The sequence below is a fragment of the Paramormyrops kingsleyae genome, chromosome 16, assembly GCF_048594095.1.
Source record: "Paramormyrops kingsleyae isolate MSU_618 chromosome 16, PKINGS_0.4, whole genome shotgun sequence".
Lineage (NCBI taxonomy): Eukaryota > Metazoa > Chordata > Actinopteri > Osteoglossiformes > Mormyridae > Paramormyrops > Paramormyrops kingsleyae.
In genome coordinates, this window is record NC_132812.1 from 12,286,777 (window position 1) to 12,311,462 (window position 24,686).

Here is a 24,686-nt window from a genome sequence, read left to right on the forward strand (position 1 = left end):
GGTGAATGTGCCTGGAGCGGCTAATGCAGAAGCAGAATGCTTATGGCTATTTCTACAACTACGATAATGTAATTACAATAGGATCTGGCTACAGTTTGGAAGGAATTGACTTGCTTTGCTTGAAATAGCATCAGTTCTCTGCTGTTGGGCACTGGGGGAGGGGGGGGGGGCAGTGAGAGTCCTGCCCACCTGGCCTGGTGGGTGGGGGGGGGGGGGAGACCTGAATCTGACTCCAGCCTTCCTTCCTACTGCCTACACATGTGGGGGAGCAACATCAACTCTCTTACCCATTAGCAAATGCTATTCTGTACTATTAACTGTATGTTTGGAGGTTAATTATCAAGCGGAACGGGCTATTGTGATTACACGCAGTGATAATTAAATGGCCGGTTCCAGTTGGTCCCGACGGATTGTAGCATGGGCTCCGTGGATCATGAACTGCTGTCCTGAAGCCGAGCGTTCTTCATGCATGACAGGAATCTGGCTGAGACTGCCTTTACATATATTCTTATATCCCCAAATTATCTCTCTCTCACCATAGGAGACACTGATGTTTCTTCCCCTCTCTATTGCTGGTCTTACTTACCAGCAGATTTCACTGGCATATTCCACCAAGAGCTATCGAAGGCATATTGGCTCGAAGTCAGAACTTCTTGCTCAAACAATACAACGTCTTGTGCGCGCAAAAGCAAGCGTACAAACAAGGATACAGATGTGAAATATTTAAATGTATAACACACCTTCCACATTGTTATTTGGAAATTACTGGCATGATCATCAACAGGTCTGTATCTCTGTTCTCCAAGCTGAAGAGAAATACAATCTAGCGTGACTGTCTCAGGCCCCACCCACTTTGACAGACCCACCCGACAGCCAATCAGATCCATGCATCCCAAGTGCTGGCCCTGATTCTGGTCCTCGCATAGACCAGCATGTTTCCCCTACAGCTGCTGCCCCCATTTCCGTGAATGGTCGGGGAAGGTGTTTCTTTTGTTACCGAGAGGGGGGAGTGCTTGCCTTCAGTTCTGCTGGCGTCGCACTGCTGTTTGGGGCTTCATCAGACGCTCGCTGGCCCCCTGCATGCCGTTTCCAGACTGTCTGATCTCCTTCTGTTGGATCTGTGCTGTATTTTTGTTACATTCTCGGCATTTTTCTGACAGCTGTACAGTGTGTATAGTGGTGTGTGGTAAAACAAATAGAATGCATTTGCATTGAGTTCCATCATGCTAACTCCTGGGGGCTCAGTTAGGTTTTTATTTGAGTCTGTTTTTTTTTTTTTTATTAATTTTTTGGCAGAACCTTCCGGGGTTTTATCCCTGAAAACGGCTGACAGGATGGGGAAGCGGTCCACCCATGCCATTATCTGCTGAAAAGTTTACACACCGTATGCCCCCCCCCCCCCCCCCTCCCATTTCCTTCTAACGTGGAAAACAATGTGGTTTTTGGCAGGCGGGGTGGGGGGGTGGCTGGGGGGGGGGTGCTCCGTGACCAGGTTACATCTCCAGGTGTTCGGGTTTGGCAGGGATTTTGTTTATGCTGGGGGGGTTGCAGCAGATTGAGATTCAGATGGAGATCATTTTGCCCTGAGCAGGTAGGACATGAAAGCGCACAGATGAGGCGTCACATAAACACACGTGTGGCTCTGATCCATAGTCCTGCTGTGTCTGAACCTATTTGTTCTGAAGGACCTTGAATTGTTGACATGCCATCTTCTGCTTGGGATGATCGGGAGTGAAGTGGACTGTCTCCTGAGCTCTGCAGCCTTCTGCCTCATGCCCCTAACCTCTCCTTTCTTCCAGAGCTGGGAGTTTGGCAATGGAACAAATTTTACTGGAGGTGGGCCACAATAGCCGGCCACTCTCCCGTCCTTCAATCTGTGCCGCATCCCACAGAAAATCATAAGGGTTAAGTGTAGTTCTGCAGGATTAAAAATCATCCTTCTGGCAATTTCTCCAGTACCGCTAAGCATGCTGGCACGTGCATCTTATCTTTTATCCGTCTGATATTCTATCTTGAGATTATAAAGTGTGGGACATTTCAGCGTCTCCCCGAGGAGAAGCAGCCGTGAATAACAGTGTTTGGAGCCTCTGACATTCGGCTGTAAAAGCCATTGTTTCCATTGCTTGAAATATTAGCCTGTTGCATTGTGAACGTGATTTTCAGCGACTCCCGTAGGTGCTATTAACCCGAGCTTTTGAGGCGTCATACAGAACATCACCCGAGAGAAGCCTGAGCAAAATGCAGGAATGCCGACTCTTTGATTAATTTGATGTATTTGTTTCGCGCACCTCTAACTGGCTGAACTCTGCACCAACAACGTATAATAATAATATGCAGCCATTACTGAGACCCATTAAGGAAAGACACTGCGCCGTCTCTTTTTTTCCTTTTAGGTCAATATAAACATTAAGCTAATTTTCATTACAGCTTGGGTCGATGTGTGTGACAGCTCTGAGGAAAGACGTCTCATGTCTCTGTGAAGTGATTTCCAGCACGACTAATCGCCACATGCCGCAGAGATTTGGTATTTCGAGCACCGCTCGGTTTGCATTTGTTATTCAGCTTGCGGGAGAACATAATGATTTGGTCAATATCTGTCTACATTGACCGCAGGGACCATTATTCTTAATGTGTGCTCGGTTCAGTGCTCTCCGGGGAAGGGGAGCAATCCGCCACTGGATGCTACGTTACGATTGTCTGACAGTCTCTATTAGATTCCCTCCATCTCTGTGTGGAGCGCGCACCGTCTCGGGTAATTAGCATTCCGCAGCGTGAGCGCGTGCCCCCCTTTTTTATAATCCCGTTCTGTGATGCGCGCTCGCCGGTGGCGCGGACGAGACTCCCGCTGAAGCGTGGCGAGTCTGCAGCAAGTGCTCGCACGTCGCCGCGCGGTAGTCGCGTTGGCACGGGGGCGCCGATCTGGGCTGCGGATGCGTCCCGCGCTGCCGGCGACCCAGTTCCGCGCGGTCCGATCACGGCAGGGAGCCGGCGGCACTCACCTGGCAGCCGCATGCAGAGGCTCCTGCCGATCCTGCGGTCTGAAACCGCTTTGTTCCCCCCCTCCCGCCCTGCATGCTCTCTCCCCCGAGTGGCTATCGTACTGTTCCTCACATTCTGACTTCCCCCGCACCCCCTCCTCTTCATTGCACGCGCCAGCCCCCCCCCCCCCCCCCCTCCACATACACACACACACACACACACATACACACGCAGAGAGAGAGAGCTCCTGCTCCACCTCCTTTGGTACTGCAGCATCCAGCTTCCAAGCAGCGAGCAGCAAGGAGGCGTAGGATCGCGAGCCGCTGGACGGCCAGTGGGCTGACCGGCACTTCGCCACGTGTCGGGGATCCCGGCGGCGGCAGAAGAGGCGCTCTAAGGGATGATTGACGCCCCGAGCGGGAAGAACGCCTCTCTGTGAAAAAAAGCCAGGGGGGGGGGGTGGAGGGGGGGGGTCTGGGTTCGGACGCCGTGCCGCATGCCTCAGGGGGAGGGGACATTCGCTTCTGCTCCGTAGGACAGAGCCGGTGGCCTCTGGTGCCGGTCCGGCAGGGAGGTTGCGATGGCCCGGCTCAGCTGGTGTCTGGCTGCCGTCGTCAGCTGGGGCAAGTTCTTCTTCTCCTGCTTCTTCCCGCTGAGGGCCACCAGGAGGGACCAGGTAGGTGCCGTGTCCAAGCCGTCTCCCACGCGTGTCCGCACTGGGTCACCTTGCGTGTCCGTGGCGGTTCGGCAAAGCCCCCCTCTTTCCCACAAGCTTCCCCAGCTTGCTGATTTCCCCCCCGCCTCTTGCCCGTCCTCATGCTTCTCGCAGGTGCGTGTTAAAGGTCAGTCACATGACCTTGCCCAACCTCCCGCCTCCATGCCTCACGGACTCGCAATCGGTGCGGTTTTCAGATTCGCGCTGCGTTTCGCTTGCGAGCCGACTTGCGCCCAGCCGTAACTCTGCCCGGCACATCATTGTAAATCGTTTTCGATGCATCTTCGGCGTCCAAATGCAATCTTTTTATTACTGATGGGGAGGGGGTTTGTGGGGTCAGATGTGGCCCCCCTCAGGGGACTGAGACAATTTCCAAGCGGCCTGATGGTCTATATTGTGCAGGACTCATCTGAGCAAACGACCAGAAGCCGCCAAACTGCCCGTTGGTAACATCACCAGTTCTGCGGGTTTGCCCATTAACCTGGACAGTTATTAGGTGCCTTGCGACTCCTGGGACTCGATTTGTGCTCGTTTGAGCCATTAGCGTATGTTCTCTGCTCGTGGCTCCTTCGTGTGGCACCAGCGCTGCGGCCCCAGCGTTGCGCCAGCAGGACGACGCACTGTGAAATTGGAATGGATTTTCCCTCTTTGCAGTCCCTGCCGCAGCCCCTTATCTCTCCTCCGCAGCTCTCTGCCATCCCGCTCTGCCGTAGTCACCCCCTCGTGTCCCCGCTCTGCTTTCTCCTCCCTCATTTGCCTCTTCACCCTGTCACTCTAGGCCCCTCTACCCCCCCCCCCATTCCCCCTTTTGCCCTCTGAACCTGCCCCTAACTCTCTGCTTCACACCCTATCCCTCCCCATAACTTTAATGCGTGACCCATTCCCTCCTATACCTCACACCTCCGCCCCCCTTTCAGAAATCCTTCCCCCGGCCACCTGCATTTGCTCCCGTCTTATTTTGCCAGCCAAACACATGGTGGGCACAGTCCCCTCCGCACGCCCATGGTCTCTGTGGAGATGCCATGTCCAGGACCCGGCAGATGGTCAGCTTTGGTTAATTTCCCTCAGCCATACTGGCCTGCATTTGATCCCCCGGACTCTGGAGTTATTCTCCAGATCAACTCCCCCCCCCCCCCGCAGACCCAATCGCCCACCTGCATCCCCAAATAAGACCCGTTTAGAGTGGAGCAACTCTCCTAATTGTTTTTTGTAATTACCTCTTCTTTAGGCTGTACTTACATTTTTTCTCCAACAAATTTTGTCTTCGGTCATCTTAACGACTATGCCCCCTGCTGGTGGAGTTTTCTCCATCTGGGCCCTGTCAGGGTGCCGCCTGCTTTCGGCTAGCTGATGGACAGGCCGGCTGTGATGATAGATCCCATAGTGCCTCACTCTGGAGCCCCCCCCCCCCCCCCCACCCCAATGAGGTGCAGCGGAGTGCAGGTTCTCCATCCCCATGGCCTAACTGAGACAGCCATGCTCATTCCCATCAGAGGGGCAGACCTAATTTGAGAACCAGGACCTGAATCTGATTTCACCTTTTCCTCGCTGGAAAAAAGCTAGCATTCAGGCCAGTTAGCAGATGTCATTCCAGTGCCCAGCAGGGCCTGGAGTCAAGTTCCCTTCAAAATACCACTGAGCACACAGACCTATTATACCAGCTAACCACAGATACCATGCTGGTCACAAGCACAGCCTGACTCACCTGCAGGAGTCAGCTCCTACTGTGTAAACGTCCAGTGAAATTACGGTACCACAGAGAATGTGGTGTGTATGCAACTTGAGGTTTGGTTTCAGCAGCTTTTGGAGCATTGGGGTTGTGTGTGGCTCTGTGGGTTAAGCCTCTGTGGCAGTGCTTGAGGGATCATCGATTCAAATCCCAACCTTGACAGCATAGTCACATCTCTATTGGGCCCTTGATCAAGGCCCTTAATGCCCTGAGTAATTCCCCAGGGGTATTGAATGGACAACCAACCCTGCACTTACACCCCAAGCTTCACTCTCACCTGTGTGTGCATGCGTGTCTTCAAGAGATGTGTAATAACGGCATCATTTGCATGTACTGGTACATTCTGTCGATGGTGAATGAAGCCTCATTTGAAGTCCTCAACAGAAATATGCAGACTATTTGGTAGGAACTTCTTTTGGACTGTGAGCTGGAGAAATGTTGACCAACTTAGTCGCTGGCTTTTTGGGTGACATCAGCCAAGTGGATGGATCAGTCCTATTGAGGGGAGCGGGTGGGCTCAGCTGATTGTCAGTCACTGGTTTGAGACTTGCAAGGGGGTGGGAGCAGAGGAGATAAGGTGGCCAGACAAATGGAGCTGAATAGCCAGGATATTGCCTGCTGCTTATATCCGCCTGAACGCTTACCCCCTCCCTCCAGAGTGGGGAGTTTTGCCAAGCCGTGGCGTCTGCACCAAGTGCAGTCATTAGCCTTTGAGTGTGGCCCCTAAAACACCCAGCTCCGCGCCCCCCCCTTTAATTAAGGGAGAAAGCAGCGGTCTGTCCGGGACTGACCGCTCACACATGCAGGAGGATTGTGGGTAGAATGAGAGCTTAGCCAGTCGTTCTCATCCTCTGGCATTAATCTCACTCTATTGGCACTTTAATAGCCCTCCTTGCAGCCTGGCTCTGTTCTTCGTATTGAAGAGGACTAAGCACTTTTCCTCTTATTTAACTAATGTCATCATGAGTCATAAATTAGGAGTTTGCTCCCGGGACCCCCAGCGGGGGTAGGAAAGTGTGATTTGCGAGCGGTTGTGACGAACTGCCTTTTTCGTTCTCTGTCCTCGTTTAGAGATCCCGGCGCTACTCGCCGGTGTTATTCGGGATTTCGGTCATCGGAGGGCTCGGTATAAGCTGAGCTGGGAACACAGCTTCTATAAAAGAGACAGTGTCTTGTCAGAGCTTCTCGGAGGGTCTCTGCTAATTTTCATTAGCGGTCCCAAAGTAAATGAAATATTGATCCGGTCCACGGGTAAGGGAGACAACAGCATTACTGTGATTAGATTAAAAGAGCCTGCCTTCATTGTGCACTAGTCAGGCAAAGTCTGACAGGCTCTGTCTCTGCCACAGGAGGACCTCTGCCTTTATTGTGGCTCCAGATAACTTCAGCGAGTCAGCAATACAATTAACGGACGGAATCGTAGCTCTCGTTTTTCATTACCCTGTCTGTTGGCGAGGAACATTTCTCGTGATGTTGATTTCAATGGGACCGGTGCATGTATTTTTACTATATATATTGGGCCGCTTTGCGTGGTCTTTGATTCCCCGTGGCCCTCTCTTGGGCTTTCAATTAAAGCTGGTGCAATTCACATGAGCAATGATGAAAAACAGGAATGTGGCTGCACTACACGCCGCAGATCTCCGACGTGAAGCAGAGGGGGGCGACCGGGAGATTAAATGGGGGTCGATTTTTAAACTCTGTGCTCACGGTCGAGGCATGTAAGTGATTAAAGTGAGCCTGATACATGGGGGGAGGCTTTGAAGTCCGGGGAAGGCTTTCGTTAGCGGTGGGGGCTGGGGATTGCCAGGATGCAACGAAGAAGGGGGGGGGGGGGGGGGACCGCGAGGCCCCTTTGCAGAGTGGCTGGAAAACGTGTAAGTGCACGTGGGATATTGGTGGGAGTGCCTCTGTTGCCTGGGGGGGGGGGGGGGGGCTTGGCTTCCTCCATCCATCAAGAAGTGAGGTCATTCTTCTACTTGAAAGCCAACGGAGCACTATGCCAAGCAGCGGAGGAACGAATCAGCAGTAGGCTTTGCACGTGCAGAGAGGATAGTCAGTCCAGAGACCTCATTTTCCCTGGTAGGGCATCCTAGTGGTCCTACCCGTGGGAGGAGCCTCTGTCACTCAGGAGCAGGTTGCAGCTGTGGTCCTCATCAACAACCTGGTTTTGCATTTTTATTTACATATAGGATGCCTTTATCGAAAAATAACTCTCTGACAGCAGGGTCAGAGAGTTGGAGAAATTGGGGGCTAAGGTCCTTGATTGAGGGCCCTATGCTAAAACACTGTGCCAACTCTGGGGTTTGAGCTGGCAACCTTCTGATCTCAGACACTGTCCCAAACCCACACAATTCTCTCATATGAAATGCAACAGCTGAGCTCTGTCCACAAACAGAGCTTCTTCATAATTTTGATAGAGTAGGTAACTATGAATGCTGTACTGATTTTTGCATTGACTAGGAAGGTACAGACCAGCTTATCATTCTACCACAGTGCAGATAAGCACTTTAGGTAATTAGTCATTAAAGTAAGAACAACCCATGCAAGCAAAAAATGCTTACATACTTTTCTGTGAAAATTGCTTTCAGAATGGTACTGTGGACCAAGTCCATTTCGTGCTGGATCTTAGTCAATTACGCCGTCTCACAGATTATTTTTACAGGGCAGAGGTGATGGCTGCAAGCAGACTGATGTAAGGCCGTGATGGATTATGCTGGAAAGTATGGGCTTTTCAGTTTCTCTTTGAAGTGTTTGGAAATTCATGCTTTTTTCCATCGTGTGTCATCTCGCTGAGGGATTTCTGACGCTGCGGCAGCCCAGTCTGCACTTTCTGTCCTGTAAAGGCTACACTTTTGTAGATGACTTATATCCGTCCATATTCCACAACGGAAGTTACTGCTAATTTCACTTCTTCGTGTAGGGTTGAGGCTTTGGTTTATGATCTGAAATGTGTGTGTGTGTGTGGGGGGGGGGGGGGGGGGGTCCCATTTCAGGTGGTCTAGAAATGGCACAGGGGCTTGGAGTGTTTTCGATGTCGGTAACAGAGGTCCACCACCACCTTTGGGCAGAGTGACTGTGGCACCCATGTTCTTAGACAGAAAGCAAAACCACTTATCATAATTCTTGTTCTAGACCTTACTACGTGCATGAGAGTAATAGGAGGCTTATCTGAAAGCGAACTAACCGCAAATTTTCTTTTTATCTTTCGAGATGGACAGTGAATGATTAAGAGTTTCTGTTTCCTACCAGTTGAAATTCCCGGGTTTTATTTCTCCCTTTTTTCTTTTTCTTTGATCGTGTTACATCATGTGCTTAAATCCCAGTATTCAGAAAGTGTCACGTTAGCCCCCACTAGGGGGTGCTCTGGAGACCTTTGATCTGCCTATAAAGGATTCCTGTGGTGAAGGACTGCCGGTGTGTGGTGTGCGGCTGTGTGGAATAAGCAAGCCGGTGGGCTGTGGCAGCCCAGAGGAAGCGCAGTGGCCTTTTCTGGCACCTCTCACACGAATGAAAGATTCCGGAAGTGTCCGTGCCCCGCGGATGCTGAGGGAACACCTCAGTTACTTCGAGTACCAGGTTAAATCGCCGCATGACAGATTTACGCCCATCAGAGGAGTGTGTTTCACTCTGTTCCTTTTCAGTGTGGCTGATGTGTGGTAATGGCATCTGGGTTGGATCGTGCTGTTTTCCCAATTCTCCACCCCCCCCCCCCCCTCCCACCCTGCAGTGAGTGAGAGGTCACTGGTCAGCCTTGAAACTTGAAGCCGTTCCCGTATTTCCTTGTATCTCTGCTATTGCCCCCCTGGTGATCTTTATACTTGACCCCTGCACCCACCACCCCAGCTTTTAAATGTGTGGGGCTCTGCCAGTGGGGAGACCTTACAATGGTGCATTGTGGGATACCTGGGCTACCACCCTCCCTGGCTCCCCTTCTCACAGGTTTTGTCTGGTACATTAGTGCATGGATGGATGGATGGATGGAGGGGTGGATGGATGGATAAATACTTATGGATAGATGGATAAATAAATAGATATTTTATTAATCGTGTGATTACAGCAGTACAACACAAACCCATTTGGACAATAAAAAGACATTTAGACATTAATAGACAATAACAATAAATTATACAAAATAATAAATGTTAACAATGCAAAGAATGACAGGGAAAGTATTGCATGCAATTCCGTAGTAACAGCACAGTAAATTGTATTAAATAGTATTGCACAGTGGGTTGTACAGTGAACGAATGAATGATCTGTAAATGTGCAGCCAGTGAGTCACTGCAGAGGTGCTGAAGTCCGGAGTGGGTTTGAATCGCCATGTGTGTTATGATAGCTGGAGGTGAGTGTGATCGTGGCCCACATGGGCCTGAAACAGAGGCCCTGCTGTTTTGGGAAGCCCTTGAGTAAACAGATAGATGAAACCGCGTGTCAGTGTAAATCACGGTGACAGGAGATGACGGAGAGGAGCTCCAGTTTCGTTTTGAGGACAAACATCTGCGCTGGCGGGGTCTAGCTCTCCTGCTTCCCGTGCATTAAGGGCCATAAGCAAAATGGCGGAAATGTAACATTTGCGTTTGGAGTTCATCTCCGGTTTTTGGCGATAAGTGCACCAGGTGAAGGACAAATCATTTTCAAGAGGTCTTGAGCAGGACACTTAACCAGAATGGCCAGAGTGAAATACTTCTTAACCTTCCAAATCTTATGCCCGCATTGTTTTGGGCAAAATAATCGCGTAAGCTGTTTAGCACAGTTTAGTAACCTTATTCTTAGCCTAAAATAACTTATAGGCCTTTAGGTTTTCATGTGATATCGTGTGAATTATTGTCCTAGTGTGTCTTATTTATTAGGTCTGTTGGACCTCGGCTGTGGCAGCAGAATGAGGATGTGGCAGTTTCAGCCTGAGCAGATAAATGTCTCTCGCTTTACCTTCCTCCCTTGGGGGCCAAAAGAGGCTGAATAAAGAGGCCAAGCCGTGTTTATCGATGCTGTGCCCGTGGGTCCCCCTGGGGACGTCTGGCCCCGAAAGCTAAGCCCCTAGCAAAGCTGAACAGGGGCCCCGGCCGCCCCGACCCGCTGGCTGGACGCCTCTCGCTGTGCACCAGCCAAGACCCACCTGACCGGCGCGGAAGCTGCTGACGCGAGTCACAGCCTCTGGAGGTAGCCCTAAAAATAAAACAAACAAATAATAAGTCGGGCAGCACGCGATAGGACTGGCAGAGCCGGGCAGGAACTGGAGCACGTGGGAGCGGGCGAGCTAAAGACGTTCCCCTCCGCGGCCTGAGGGGGGAACCTGGCTTAGCGGCTGTGATCTCCGGATGCAGGGATGCGCTGGAAAATGCATCCCCGAGTGTGCGGGCAAGACAGCTATGGGGAAGAAGCGGCGAGGCGGCTAATCTCTGGCGCGAAGGTGAGGACGTCTCAGAGAAGATGCTTTCCTCTCCTGTCATGCTGTGTGTCTTAGGCTTAAAAGTTCAGGGGGTGTTCTGGGGATTAGGCACTGAATATTTTTCCTGTTTTTGGAAAAAGCACTAATTCAGGGTTTATGGGGAAGAGCCTCAGAATTGATGCGTGCTTCTTGGATTGGCTCTGCCATGCAGGAGTAGAAAACATAAGGCACAGAGAAAGGAGCGAGTGAGTCGATAAAAAATTAAAACGGCATTAGCACAGATGTGAGCGAGCGGGGCTCAGACATGGGGGAGATGGGGGAGGCGAGGGGGAACATGAAGGGGGGAGAGAGGAGGGACTATGAGGCTGGAAGTGGGGAGGAGGCAGAGAGTTGGGGGGATTTTTTTTTTTTTAAGATAAATAAAGCCCCACAGAGACACCTCCCCCCTCTCTCCTGTAGAGTCGAGTAGCCTGACCCCAAAAGCTTTGTGAGTCTCTTGGAAGAGGGAGAGAGAGAGAGAGAGAGAGCGAGTGAGAGAGAGAGCGAGAGGAGCGATCGAGAGAGGGAGGAAGAGGGGGAAGGAGTGAGAGTCAGAAAGAGAGGCAACGAGACGGAGAGGAGTTCCAGTGCTCCAGTGTGTCATGGATTTGTGGTGTCGGGGGACAGCGCTGTGTGGAGTAGCTGAGAGCCCCGCTGCAGGTCTACAGGAGAGCTAAGCACCCAGTGGCAAGATGCCCTCCGTGTCCCTGAGCCTGCCCTCGGCGCTGGCGGGCCGGGCCCGCACCTGGGTCTGCCTCTCCTGCATGTTCTGGGTGAGTAGGGTCGCATGCGTCTGGGACATAGGTATGGGCCTGATCGTGGCAGGCGTGAATGTGGGATGTTGAGGCTGTGGCGGAGTGGTGTTTGGGGATTCGCCACCGCCGCCGTCCGCGTGACCGTGACGCCAGGACCGCCTGGGCTCTGTTTTCCGACTCGCCGCTCCAGCTGGGCCCAGAAGGAAACTATTTCTGTCCTCTTTTGTATAATTTAATGTGCAAACTCTTGACAGCCATGCATCCCACCACTGCCATGTTCCCGTCTATCCCCTTCCTCCCCCCCATTTCATGCCAAGCTGATAGGTTGGTGGTCCAGTTTAGAGGGAGGGGCTCCCCTCTGACCCCGCTCTTCACGTAATTAGCGTTCCGCTCAATTCCCAGCTCAACTCGATCAGATGTATAGGGATCCACCCCCCTCCCCTCCCTGAATGGGGGAGCCGGCACTCATATCCCAATGGGGGCCGGAGGCTAGGCTCCCGGGCAGCCTGGAACGCCACAGAATCCGGCACACAGCTGCCCGACTAATCATAACCGGGACGAGATGTAGGAAACAGGCGAGCAGGTCATAGCCGAGGCAGGCCCGACCCACTGGATAACTGGGCAGAATGAATAAATTAAGTCACTGAGACGGTCTATGCACACTAGATGCTTCTGCAGCACACTGGGATTTCTGTGAAATGTATCTTCCATTCCTGCGTGACATGTGTGAACACGGAGCTTTAGATGTAAGAGATGTAAGCGGGACAACCGAAATAGAGTCCCACATTCACCTACATATCCATCTGAAATGTGCTAGTTGTTTTTTGTGCTGATATGTGTTATGTTTGCAAACAGCAGTGACTAAAATCCATGAAAATAAGCACCGAAATCTGGAAGGGAACTATAGTCGAGTGACCTCGTGTTGCTAATGGGCCAATAATTGAGGACTTAGGAGTAATTATTTACTGTGTGGCTGGGGATTAAATCTTTAAGAAGGCAACGCTGCACAAGACCTGAGAGGGTTCAGGACTTACAAAGGAGCAACTTGAGAAGATGTAGCGTTACTGTCCAGCAGATGTCAGGCTGAATCGTACATCGATCCCTTCCACAGGCCCTAAAGCCGTCCACCCCACTGAATTTTCAATGTCCATTAGGCTACGATAAATCAATTAGTGAGAGAAAACACAGGTTTCAGACAAATCCGACTTCAGTCGTTCCTGCTTTTGTTTGTGGTCGGGAGGGGGGGGGGGGGGGTTAAGGATCTGTTCACGAAACCTGCATGGTTCAAGGCCCCCACAGGATCCTGCAGTTACAATAAGTTTCATATCCGGTAATATATACTGGGATAATCAGCATTGGTTTCTAAAGATGCCATTATCATAGCAGCTAAATGCTATTTGTCACGTTCATACATGACTCCTACAACCCAGAGCAGCCAGCAGCTGGCCTTAATGCAGGGGGGGGGGGGGGGGGGGTGGGGTGGGGGGACATCCCTCAACGGAAAAGTACTTTCCCTGCTGGCTTCGGATTGGGTGTAGATGAGGCACGGCTGAGAGTTTGGGGACAAAGAGGTGGACTGAACAACCGAAGCGTCCTCCTTCCTGCATTTGGTTGCTCGAAAGCCGCATGTGGAATAAAAAAAAAAAAAATCACGAAAAAAACATCTTGCCACGTTTCCGGCACAGGACCAGGAATAGCATAATGGTGATGGATATTATTTAAGCAGAAATCCTGCTATTTACGTGATCCAGTATGCAGGAATCGAGGCCTCTCTTAGCGTACTGTAGCATCTGGCTCTGCATGGAGTTATGATCGTCCAGGCACGAGCAAGCGAGCGTGTGTCCCAGCTGAAGGACAAGAGCCAGCAAAGGGGGAGAGGGGGTAGACAGCGGTCCCCGGAGAAGGCGAAAAGGCCCCATGCGGCTGGCGGTGGTCCCTCTGAATAAAAAGGCGTTTAACCCTGCCTTGGTGATTTATTGCCAGAGTGGGATGAGCGGAGCCTCGCACCCCCGCTGCTGCTTGAGGGGGGCTGTTCCCGTGCACGCTTCAATGGGCACCGGCGTACCCCCCCCCCCTCCCGCTCCGGAACGGTGCTCTGGAATGTCTCTTGCCTAAGTCCATTCCCCCGTTTCTCCCCTGGCACCCCAGTCTCACCCCCCTTTCTTCACCCCCCCCATCCCCCTCTCGCTGTAACCCATAAAATTTCATCTTTGGGACACAAGAGCAGCAATTCGGACTGAAAAAAAAAAATCTAAATCCCACGCTGCAGAGTCATTGTTTTCTAATTTAAAGTGTTTCTTCATTTTAATGTGCACTGTCTTTATGTGTGTGGCTGAGACGTCATGTCTCATATCTAAACCTGCGGGTTTTTTCCTCTGGGGAAGCGCGATGCTTTCAAGACCATCCCTGTGCCAAATACGGAACAGACGCATGTCGAGGCGGCGAGTGCCAGGCAGCACAGCTGTGCAGCCGCGGATGAGATGGGTTGGATTTAGGAGGAACCAATGGTGTGTGTCTCGCTCTCACAGCCATTCATCATGTGATATGAATCATGTATGGATGCTGGCTGGAGTCGCGGAACTCAAGGGCTTCTGGGAAGACTTGGTCCTCATCACATGGTTTCTATAATGCCTGACCTTTGCTGGTGGTTTTTTTAGCGGCATGATGCTAAGCCTGACCCGCCTCTAAAGAGGGTTCAAAACACTCACCCTATTGTTGTGTGTAAATAAGTAACATATAGTAAGCGTCCCCCACAGGGTATCTAAACCATAAGTTTAGTTCTGTCTTCCATGTTGTTTCAAGCAGAGCTTTCTTTTCATTGTCCCGGTTTTGACCCCGACGAAGCTGAATGATAGTAATTGCGTCTGATTTGAATTTCATGTTGTGTCGTAAAGGCCCCAGCAGGTGAGAAGGACCTGCGGCGCTTTAAAAACTCAGAGCGGCTGGCGGTAGGGTAGTGACTGGGGTTTGTTTGCATACTTGTTGACCTGCTAATGATGCAGAAGGCATTTGTTGTTCTAAATTACTTCTCTCTTTATTATCCAGCGTGTTTCTGGAGCAGAATGGGCACTTAATGTACTCATGCAGTTGACCACAATCCAGCAGGAGTTGATTAAGTTGCATGCAGGGCATGCATATAAACCTCAGTGGAATCGGGGGGGGGGGGGGGGGGGGGGTGTTGTGATGGGCATTAGCTGGCCCCATCCTGAGAGGGAAGGGATTTATTGGTGTGGGGGGTGATCGGTACAAGTCTCAGACCACAGAGCCCGGGAGGTGTGGACGGAGAACAGCTGGGTTCATTTCAAACCTAACGCCTGTTTGTAATTAGGCTTTGAGAACCAAGGAGCTCGGAGTGGCCCCCCCGGCTCTGCAAGACGGGGGTCTGCTGCACATTATGGAGGGGTGACTCTGCTGGACTTTTTGCATGGTTTCCGGTTTCCCACTGCCCGCCTACCTTAGTTTTATCATCCAGTCATTAGCCTTGTGCAGTGTACTGTGCTGCTGTGATTTGCTTGCATATATGTGTGTGTGTCTGTTCGTTTGCTTTCTTCCTCCGTGTTTTAGCATGTTTTGGTGTATTTACTTTTCCATCATTAACAACAGCTCTGCACCCCTGTGTTGTGTTTCGTTTTTCTTTTGTTTGCAAGCTCAGTTGCTGCCATGCTTGGGTTTTGGAGGGAACATGGCTGCTCACCAAACTCAAATTCAGTGTGAAGGTTTTTTTCTGCTGGAGCCCCAAAGACCAGGGTGGCAAAGGTTAAAGTCAACTCACCCCACTGTGTCCTCTCAAGCTCCTATTGATTACTGACTTGCCTCCCCGCCTTTGATAATTAGTGGCTTTTGTCCGCTGATGGCCAGCGATCCTGTGCCGCGATAACACGCTCCGGGCACGGCTCCCATCGCTGAATCCCTCCTGATGACGGCCTCGCGCGCTGGTGGGGTGGTGGAAATCGATGGCCTGCTAATCTTCACGTTTTTCCCCCCATTTTCCACGCTGGAAACACTCAAGGAGACTCCATTCCTGCATATACGAGAAAAAAAAAAAAACAGATCTACAAAAGCAGCCATTGTTCTTGACAGCATTCCGGTCGGCCCAAATTAAAAGCAGGTGTTTGGATTCTTGCTTTTCATTGATGATTTTTTTCTCCCTTCCCCGTAACATTTTTAGAAGCGTTCTTCTGACTTTCCAGTATCTCGTTTTAAATTTAGACGCGGCCGGCTGTCAGGATAATGGTGTTTGAGCAGCTTTGAATCGTCGCTCTGCTGTAAATCACCCGCGTGCGTGGATGGGGCGCCACACTTTCTGCCCCCCTGACCTTTGGCGGGTTGGGATGTTGGCGTCGCCACTGTACCCCGTGAGGAGGTGAGGAGAGTGGGGCTTGGCAAAGGGGGGGGGGGGGGGGGGTGCTGGTTCTTGTCGCCAGGCCAAAACATGCACCAGAGCACTTAGCCTGGCAAATGGCAGCGAGTCATGACTCTGCGTCTTCCAAACTCAGAGTTTGCTTCAGGGGTGGGGGCGACTAGGAAGGGGGGGGAGTACTTGTAGCTGTGGCTTGAGCCCTGATTCAACTGTCAGCATGATGGCAGAGTGCCCATGTTATGTGAGAGCGCGGCCCTGCTGGCCGGCCATCAGGGACTCGGCCGACGCTGAGAACAGCCTGTTTGTTAAACGCTGCGTTTTTAATAATCTGTGCTAGGAAATCGGACGGCTTGCTCTGTTATCTCCGGCTCCGCGAGAGACGCCGCCCCCCCGGGATGCTCCTGCGAAACTCAAGCTTGGCTCTAAGCCATGTGGGGGCTTTAGAGATACTTGTTCATTATTCAGAGCCTTTTGGACTTTAATAAACTCCCTGGGATGGTTATTATTAAGTCTCTCGGTTATGCTTTGACGATGCAGCTCGGTGGAAACTGCTGTATTTAATCTTGCCCTCGGCATCACGGATTTTCATTTTGGAGCCGCGTGTCTGTTTTTAATGCGACATATTGCGTGCATTGAGTCGTGCCCTCGGATTGGTCAGCTCCCAGGGTGAGGATTTCCTTTCCTTGCTTCGCGTGTCCTTGAGAGAGATGCCGTTCTTGCAGGTGCTGAGAGCGGGGTTTTCAATAAAGTCTGGAATCTTTGTGGCCTCGTAGGTTAAATGGACTCTGAGGGCAGACTGAGATCGGCGCCATCTGTTATTGTCCATTTTTGTTCTGTTGTTCGGTACATTTATTTTCATCCTTGCACAGATAGCTGTGCTCCATGTAATGGGCCTCAGGGTTGCATCTGAGTGATAAATGTACCTTCACCCAAACTCATCTCGAAGTACCGTAGTACATGGAAAAGTTGGGGAGGATAATCTGTGGGGTCCTTGGAGAAGGGGACTGCAGGCAGCGAGGAAAGTAGAAGAACAGGCTCATAACCTAGAGACTTCTGGTTCAGGAATCTTCAGGGGGCAGCTCTTGTACCTTTGTGTGGTCTAGAGGGTGAAATCACGGGAGGCTCAGGATGAAAGTGAATGATGTCTCAGCGATGATAATGATTAAAGGCTTTGATGTCTGCATGCATCTGAGGTGCAGGGACCCACACGTGTGGCTCTTACAAGCTGGTCAGGTTTGTTCTCCCTCTGAAGGCGATAGCATTCAGCTCCTCCCTCCTACTGAAAAGACCCAGCTTTCTCATCCCACTTCTGGATGACTGATTCATTTCCTCCTGGGGAGATCAGCACCCCCCTCCCTGAAATGAAATGCTTGTTGTGGGGGATGGGGGGGGGTGTGTGGTGGTGGAGTGGAGAATGGGCCCCAGAGAGACAGAGAGAGAAAACCTGGAATGCTTTAGGTACACTGCGGGCCAAATGAAAAGCAGGTGACCGGCCCACATGAGCAGAAAAGATGGAGGGGTCACATTCCAACCCCCCGGGCGAGAAGGAAGTGCAGTGATGACGGGGCCCTCTTTCTTCCACTCTGCTGCCTTAATTACAAGCCCCCCACCCCCAAACCTATTCCCACATCCCTGTGTTGTGGACCCATCTGACACCCAAGTGCTGGTGCCCTGTTCACACCAGGGATCTCAACACCCCCTGGAAGAGTGGGACCTCACTCAGCAGATAAACAAGCAAAGAAACTGAATTGGGTGCGTTTGCAACTCGTCATCTGAAAGACTCCCATGTACCTGCATGTGTGTCTTCGACGTCGCATTTCTAAAAGTCATGTGACCGAAACTTTCATGCTGAAGTCCCAGAAGAGAAATTTGTTGTGCCTGTTGAACGCATCCAATAACATAATTAAAGGTCTTGGCATATTCAGAAGCTAAAAGTAAGCAAATAAGTAACAAGTTACCCAAAAACCTCCCTGGAGTGACCCTGTGGTACATTTTAATTTCATTACTGTAATAAAAGCCAGCATACTCTCTCCACAGGTAATTCTACACCTCAAAATAACAGTGTTGCTGAAGGTCCCCATTGGTGGCCTGGGTAATGACTGCTCTTGCACTTTGAACTCCTTTCCTACAAAGGAACTCCTCTAGACCTGCTCAGTGTTTTGACAGATGCCTCAGACACGTTTACAGTCTTTTGCTAAATGCCACCAGAGTAGACTTGCTTTGCATTCTGGGTAAGCTCTGTTAATGGCAGGAATTCAGCGACTAAAGTCTTTCCAAGGTACAGGAGCTAACTAGAGTCAGTGCTGATCAACTATTTAGGCAACATAGGCAGCTGTCTAATCTACTGAAGACTTTGCAAGCCTGTTTCACTTTATCTCAGACAGGGGGTGCTGGGAATGAAGCTTAGCTCAGGTGCCACATGGGCTTCCACTGGTATTGACTGGAGTTCACCCGAGATGCTGGGCTCCATTCTGGATGGCACCTTAGACTGCTGATACTGACAGCAGCAGAGCTAGGCTTAGATACCCCAAGAACTTCTACACCACTCTTGATGGAGGAGAAGAGGACAATAAGAGATGCCCTTTCAGGTACACATTGCATGCATGACTTGGATGGAAGTCCATGCAAGAGATGCAGAGCAGGATGGAGAAAACAGGCCGGCAATGAATCCCGGGGGCTGGCTACGCCACCCATCTGCTGCTAATCTAAATGTTTAGACAGTGCTGATTTCTCACGTTGTTTGGAGTTTGCCGATAGCGGCTAATTAGATTCAGATGCTGACGGCAGACTCGCTTTTAACTTGATGTCACGCCGGTGCCAAATGCTTCTCTGGTGGCTCGCGGCTGTGCAGATATCAGGCCGGCCGTGGTCTGACCAGATCCGGCGTAGGTCATGATCACCAGCGTGGACGTCTACCTGGCTCAACTGGGTGTGGTTTCAAGGAGCTCCCAAGTAGGGGTCTACTCTCAACACACTCTACAATCCTGACTAATGAGCTGAAAGAAGGTGGGTCAGAGGGTCAATACATGTGACAAGGCTATGGGTCTGTGTGCATTTCTTACCCTCTCTGAGTTCCCCAGAAGATTAAAGGGGAAACGGAAATTTGAGACGGAATACCTTTGACAATTATGGTGGCTGCCAGAGTAGACCTGACCGAGAGAGGTCTCTGGTATTCCAGGCGTGTCACGGTAAAGTGGCATGAGGTTTGTACCTTGAACGTAGTTGGTTAGTTGAGTAATTGGTTGGCTGATTCATGCTCAGGACACAGGTGGTTCTAACCGGTACTTCGTTCGGGTTGAGCTCAAATCCTGTAGGATGAGCAAGTTGCCGAATGCATATAGTTGTATGCTGTTTGGCGTTTCACCACAGGTGCTCCAACAGAGTTCACGTTGAAAACACAATCCCTGGCGTGTTCACTTCACATATCGTGTTTGGGCCTGTTTCTGCTTCCTCAAGGGCAGCAGGAGTGGCTGATATTTCGGTCCAGACTGCAGGAGTACCTGGAGCAGGTCTGGTCATGTGTATTTGTGACATGCCCTACCGCTGGTGTCCATCGCAGGACAAAGGATGTGTTTCCAAGGTCAAGATAGTGGAATAGAGTCTTCAACAACCCCCTCAATATGGTCATCTTTCTGCAATTTATTCTTCTTGTTTTACATGATTAAAATTAGTACCAGCTTTGGTGGATTAATTTCATCTCTGTTAGCTTGAAGGACATTTGTGTATTTTATCATTCCTACTGGCTTTGCTCTGCAGCTTCGAGGGAATCTTCCTTGTTTCTGAGGCAGATGCTCCTTCGTTTCCAGACCAGGATGTCCCACACATGTGAAAAATAACTTCATTGCGCTTATTTGTGGATCTAATGGTTAAGATATCCTGGCTCTGTAGTTATAGGACATCCTTTTACACCCCATAACTGCTGTAAGACAGTTCCTGGCTGTTTTTAAGATAGCCCATCTAGGTCGGGCCTCATATGTAAATTGATTCCAGACCTTTCCTTGCTTTTCTCCGTTGTTCGCTCACACACGGTTTTGGCTTATGATTATTAATACATTTGTCTTTGTTATGTTTTTCCCAATTGTCATCCCTAGACCAGAATCTTTCCCCAGTGATGATGCCATGCTTGTGCCCTATTCCCAAGGGGGGGGGGGGGGGCTGAAATCCCGCATGGGAGCTCAAGCAGCCTGATCTGTAGAGTGCCCGGGGATGCAGTGAAAGAAGAAGATTAAAGGTGGTTGTGAGGGAGTTGACGGGGTCAAAGGTCAGCCACCCCGCTTGTGTGCTGGAGAATAGCAACCTTGTGCAGGAAGGCATGAGTGGGAGAGCTGGCGGACGTCCCGAAGGCCTGCCCTTTTCAGACGGGGGTGCGGTCATTTGGCAAGGGGGGGGGGCAGGTAGCTGTAAGAAGGGTGCCATTCACCCTCCATGCTGCAGATGTGACCCTTTGTGGTGAAAGCACAAAATGGACTTCCTCTGCCTCAGACTCATGGCCCACGTGTGGAGCACAAACGAAAAAAACGGCCTGTTATGTCAGCTGCCTGACGCACAGCGTGTTCCCGGTGCTTAGAGAGGCTCCAATCAGGCAGAACATCTCTCTCTCTCTCTCTCTGTCTCTCAGAGAGCTGAAGTTAGAGCCGGAAGATGCTGTTCAGCAAACGCGGTTATGAAACGGGAGCAGGGGGGACGGGGACGGGGGACGGGGGGACGGCGGACGGGGAAGTAAAGTGGTTTCACTGCAGCTGAAATTGTGGTGGGAAAGTCAGTGAATAATAGCGATACTTAAAAACCGTTTATTTGTTTCAAGCTCTGCTGCAAAGTGTTTTTATGTCTGATCTAGAGTCAAAAAGATTGAAACTGAAGAAAATATCATTTTACCTGTCAGTGTACCCAGACCCTTAGACAAGGCTTACAGCATCCCTTCCACTGATAGGATATTAACTGAAAACGTTTCATTACGGAGGTTATAAAATGTCTGGAGTGTCTTGCATCCTGCAGGCAAAAGGCCCGCCCTTAGGATTTCAGCCAATCAGGACTTGCTGCTTGTGAGCCTGTTTGTGTACCAGTGTCTGTGAGCCCGTTTATAAATTCTGGCTCTGTTCACTTGTCACTGTGTGTGTGTGTCTGTCTTAGTGCGTACACGTGCGTCACAGACGGGGAGGTAAATGGCTGAGTATGGGGTGTGGTGCTGGGGGGGGAGGCACGGAAAGGCTGTGTGCCCCAGGGGAAGCTCCCTTTGCTTCTTGGGAGGAAAACAATCTCTCTGGGTGACCTTATCCTGCAGGAATGTCTCCCGTAGCTAGTGAGAGCTGGGCCTGTTTGGGCTGAGTGCTTCCGCCATTACGGCCCTCTTTACCACGCAAGACTACGCCTCAGTGCCTTTTAAATGCCCCCTGTTGCGCGTTTTTTGGCTCTGTGGGTTAACTATGCTAAGGGATCCATCCATAGGTTTTAAAGGCAGGGATGCCTCCCAGACTCTGCTGCTTGTAAACATTTCTAGAGAAAAGACAGCAAGGGCATTTTAACCTAATAAGCTGTCTGGGAGGGTGGTGTACGGCTCAGCGGGTTAGAACACTTTGCCTGTGATCAGAAGGTCAGCAGTTCAGATCCCAGGGTCACCAGAGTGATTTCAGCATTGGGCCCCCTGAGAAAGGCCCTTAACCCCCAATTGCTTGAGGGACTGGCTGACGCTGCTTTCTCGAAACAATGTATGTCATTTTCAATAAAAGCATCCCCTAAGTAATGTGATTCGTTTTTGTGGCTTTGAGGTCTGCGTATGGAAATACATTATTCACATTTTAGGCTTATGATTTCACACTAAACTGATGAGTTTAGCAGCACCTGTCATTTTCAGTGTCACAGGGCAGTGACGTGACTGTGGGTAGCGCTGAAATCAGCTGAACATTCTGGTTTGGAGGCATCGTCACGTGGGATAAATGGCCCGGCGTCACGGACGTCCCGTCGGCTAACATTTCCCCCCAAAAAGATGCAATTTTCCAAGCAAACATACAAAACTGTTCCCCATAGGAGCCCCATCTGTTCTGCATAACGACGTGGCAGGAGTACATCGGCAGGCCCCTCCCCTTGCAAGCTGCTGCAGTCACAAGATGCGCGCAGTGTCTACACGTCTGTCTCTCTCACGCCTGTTATTTTGGACACAGGCTGCTATTGCATCACGACTGTGTTGTGTTACCTTTTTATAGAAAACACACAAAGAAAGAATTTCATAGCTAATTTTCACCCATTTCTTTTACCCGTTAAGGACACTTAGACTAACAGGGCTTCACCCAGTCATTTGAACGTGTGACATTTTCATTACTACATCTTTTCTCCACCCCCTCACAGCCTTTCACCCAATAGCCAGAGCTGTTACACTGTCCAATGAGGAGCTGTCTACCAGAGGCTCCTGCCTTGTCAAGCTCCCCCCCCCCCCCCAGTGTCCTGCCTGTATAACTACTGTGGCATCAGTCAGTGTCAACAATCAAAGCCTTGTTGCCACGACTGGTCCAAGTCACGAGTTGAGAAGATTTGCCTGCTGTACTATAGACCAAAGTCAACGGTGCAGAGAGACTGTCAGTCACATGATGAGCTAGACACCGTAATGGATGATCTCTGCTGCATCCGCTCAGCCAGATCCATATTGTTGCCGTCAGACATGCCCTCCTGTCACACATCCTTGTGGGGACAGCCAGCTGGCACGCAGCCCGACTCCTTGGGCTCTGGATGGAAGTGGTTGTGAAAATACCCTCTTTGACGCCTGTCACGGCTAAACGTGAGTGCAGGGAAGGAGAGTGTCCTCTAATTGAAATGCCCTCCGCCTCCTAATTAAGATTAGTGCTTATGGCTGACAGATGGACATTGTGAAGGTGCTATAGATGATTAGACCTGCCTGTCAATGATCAGGCCTGAGTTTCAGCCACCGTGTGGCAGACGTGGAATAGGAGGAGGTCACCGTGTTGCTGCCCCTCCTTCCTAAGCTGGAAAAAGTGGTGAAAGACATAAACAAAAAAGGGGCATGTGGGTCAGCCTGTGGATGCCCAGGCCCAGGAGGCAAACCTGTAAAGAACAGAGTGGAGTCTACTGAAGAGGGAGTAGGAAAGGGGCGGAGTCAAAGTGGCATGGGGTCGGTGGGGGTGTGGCCCGTAATGGAGCAGGCTCCGCCTCCACACACACTCGACACCAACATGCATAAACAAGACCCCTGCAGAAAGAAACTGCATATAACCATATTATATTTACAAACAGCTGCTCCTGGCCTGTAGAAGCTTGGTGGCAATCAGTCAACCCAACCCCCCCCCAGTGTCACCCTGTGACAGTCGTAACCCTATTGGCTTGGGGCCAGAGAGGCTGTCGCCATGTGCCCCCGACCTAGAGCCCTCCAAAGGACGTAGGTGATCCTTATCGCTCCCTCCCTCTTTCCCAGTGTCTCTCTCTCTCTCTCTCTCTTGCATTGTTTTAGTGTATGCATGGGGCTGGTGTTGGTGATGCATGGCTGTAATTCCCATGAGCTTAGTGTCTCTGCGATGGGCTGTGTTTACGTGCGAGGTGAACCCGAGAGTGAGGGGGGTGGGGCTGCCGTGTTCCAGGCCTGCTTTTGTGCCCCCCGGGTCTAGGGGCCGGGATATTAGCATGGTTGGCAGCGTCTCCGGGAAAAAAAAAGGAGGTCGCTGTGAATGTGTCCCCATGACAACAAAAAGTAGTTTGGTTTTTAGCCCCTGAGTAAAAGCCCCTCCCCGTCTGGGCCCCCACCTCACAGATGCAGCATTTAGAAAGAAATTCCTGCCGGCCTGGTGTATATTTTCTTTACTATAAACTGCTTAAAAGGTCTCCACTGCACGTAATATAAATTTGTGCATGAAAAATAGCTTTTTACGGTTGTGATAAGACTTAAAACACAATTGTATGCTTTGTGTTTCAACCATCCATCCATCCATCCATCCACCATTTCCCATAATTGATTCTCCAGTACCGGGTCACAGAGAGCCTGGAGGCTGTCCCAGGAACCACAGGGCTCAGAGCTGGGCCCAGTCTGCACTGGATGTGCCTTGTTTTCATTACTCCATTAGAAAAGATGATTTCGTTTATAATGGAAGTCGTAGTGAAAGAGCCACTATCCACTAACATTGCAGAGAAGGACTGATGGGAAGATTGGGGGGCTGGGAAAGAGGAATGTGAGCCATGCGGCTGAAGGGAACATCTCAAGCAGGACCCATCCACCTCCTGAATCTTAGTGACACAGACTGCTTTGCTGGGGGAGGTATGGGGGAGTAGGACGGGGGGGTTGGTCTGACTGCCGCTGTCTGTGCTGAACTGTCTGAGGTTGAACCCCCAACCCCCCCCCCCCCCCCACACAAACCCTTTCCGGCCACGGGAGACGGTGAGAAAACAGATTCTTGGACAGGGCCACGGACGGCGTCTGCACGGATGGCGTCTGCGTCTGCGCTGGCTGCCTTTAACGGGAGAAGAAGCTGAACATCTGTGTTGCTCATCTCAAGGAGCCGGTTAAGTGTGGGTCTGCTGGCCCCCGTCACCCGGGACAACGCAGCACAGCGCAGACAGGAGGCAGATGTGAGGGGAGGGAAAAGGAAGCTGAGTGATCGGAGTCGATTAACAAGCCGCCCGTCCTTAGTGTGGCATGAGGAAATGGTATCTTCTGTTTAATTCCGGGGGCTCTTACGAGACAGCGGGCACAGCAGCGGGCTAATAGGGAGGGGGCAGGGGGG

General features: G+C 51.0%; 1 protein-coding gene across 14 annotated transcripts in view; it reads left to right on the forward strand.

Moving 5' to 3' along the window:
• The window catches only part of tns1b (tensin 1b), a 156,143-nt gene that overhangs the window by 26,038 nt on the left and 105,419 nt on the right, over positions 1 to 24,686 (forward strand). The window contains exon 1 of one of the 14 annotated variants that reach the window (XM_023841874.2): positions 3,493 to 3,655. The exons of 11 other annotated variants lie outside the window; for them this stretch is intronic. In XM_023841874.2, coding sequence (XP_023697642.2) covers positions 3,560 to 3,655 — 96 coding nt within the window. In that variant the 5' untranslated portion in view covers positions 3,493 to 3,559. Of the gene's footprint in view, positions 1 to 3,492; positions 3,656 to 11,309; positions 11,625 to 24,686 lie in introns of those variants that run through there. 2 more of the 14 variants (XM_023841877.2, XM_072700227.1) reach the window with 2 other exon arrangements.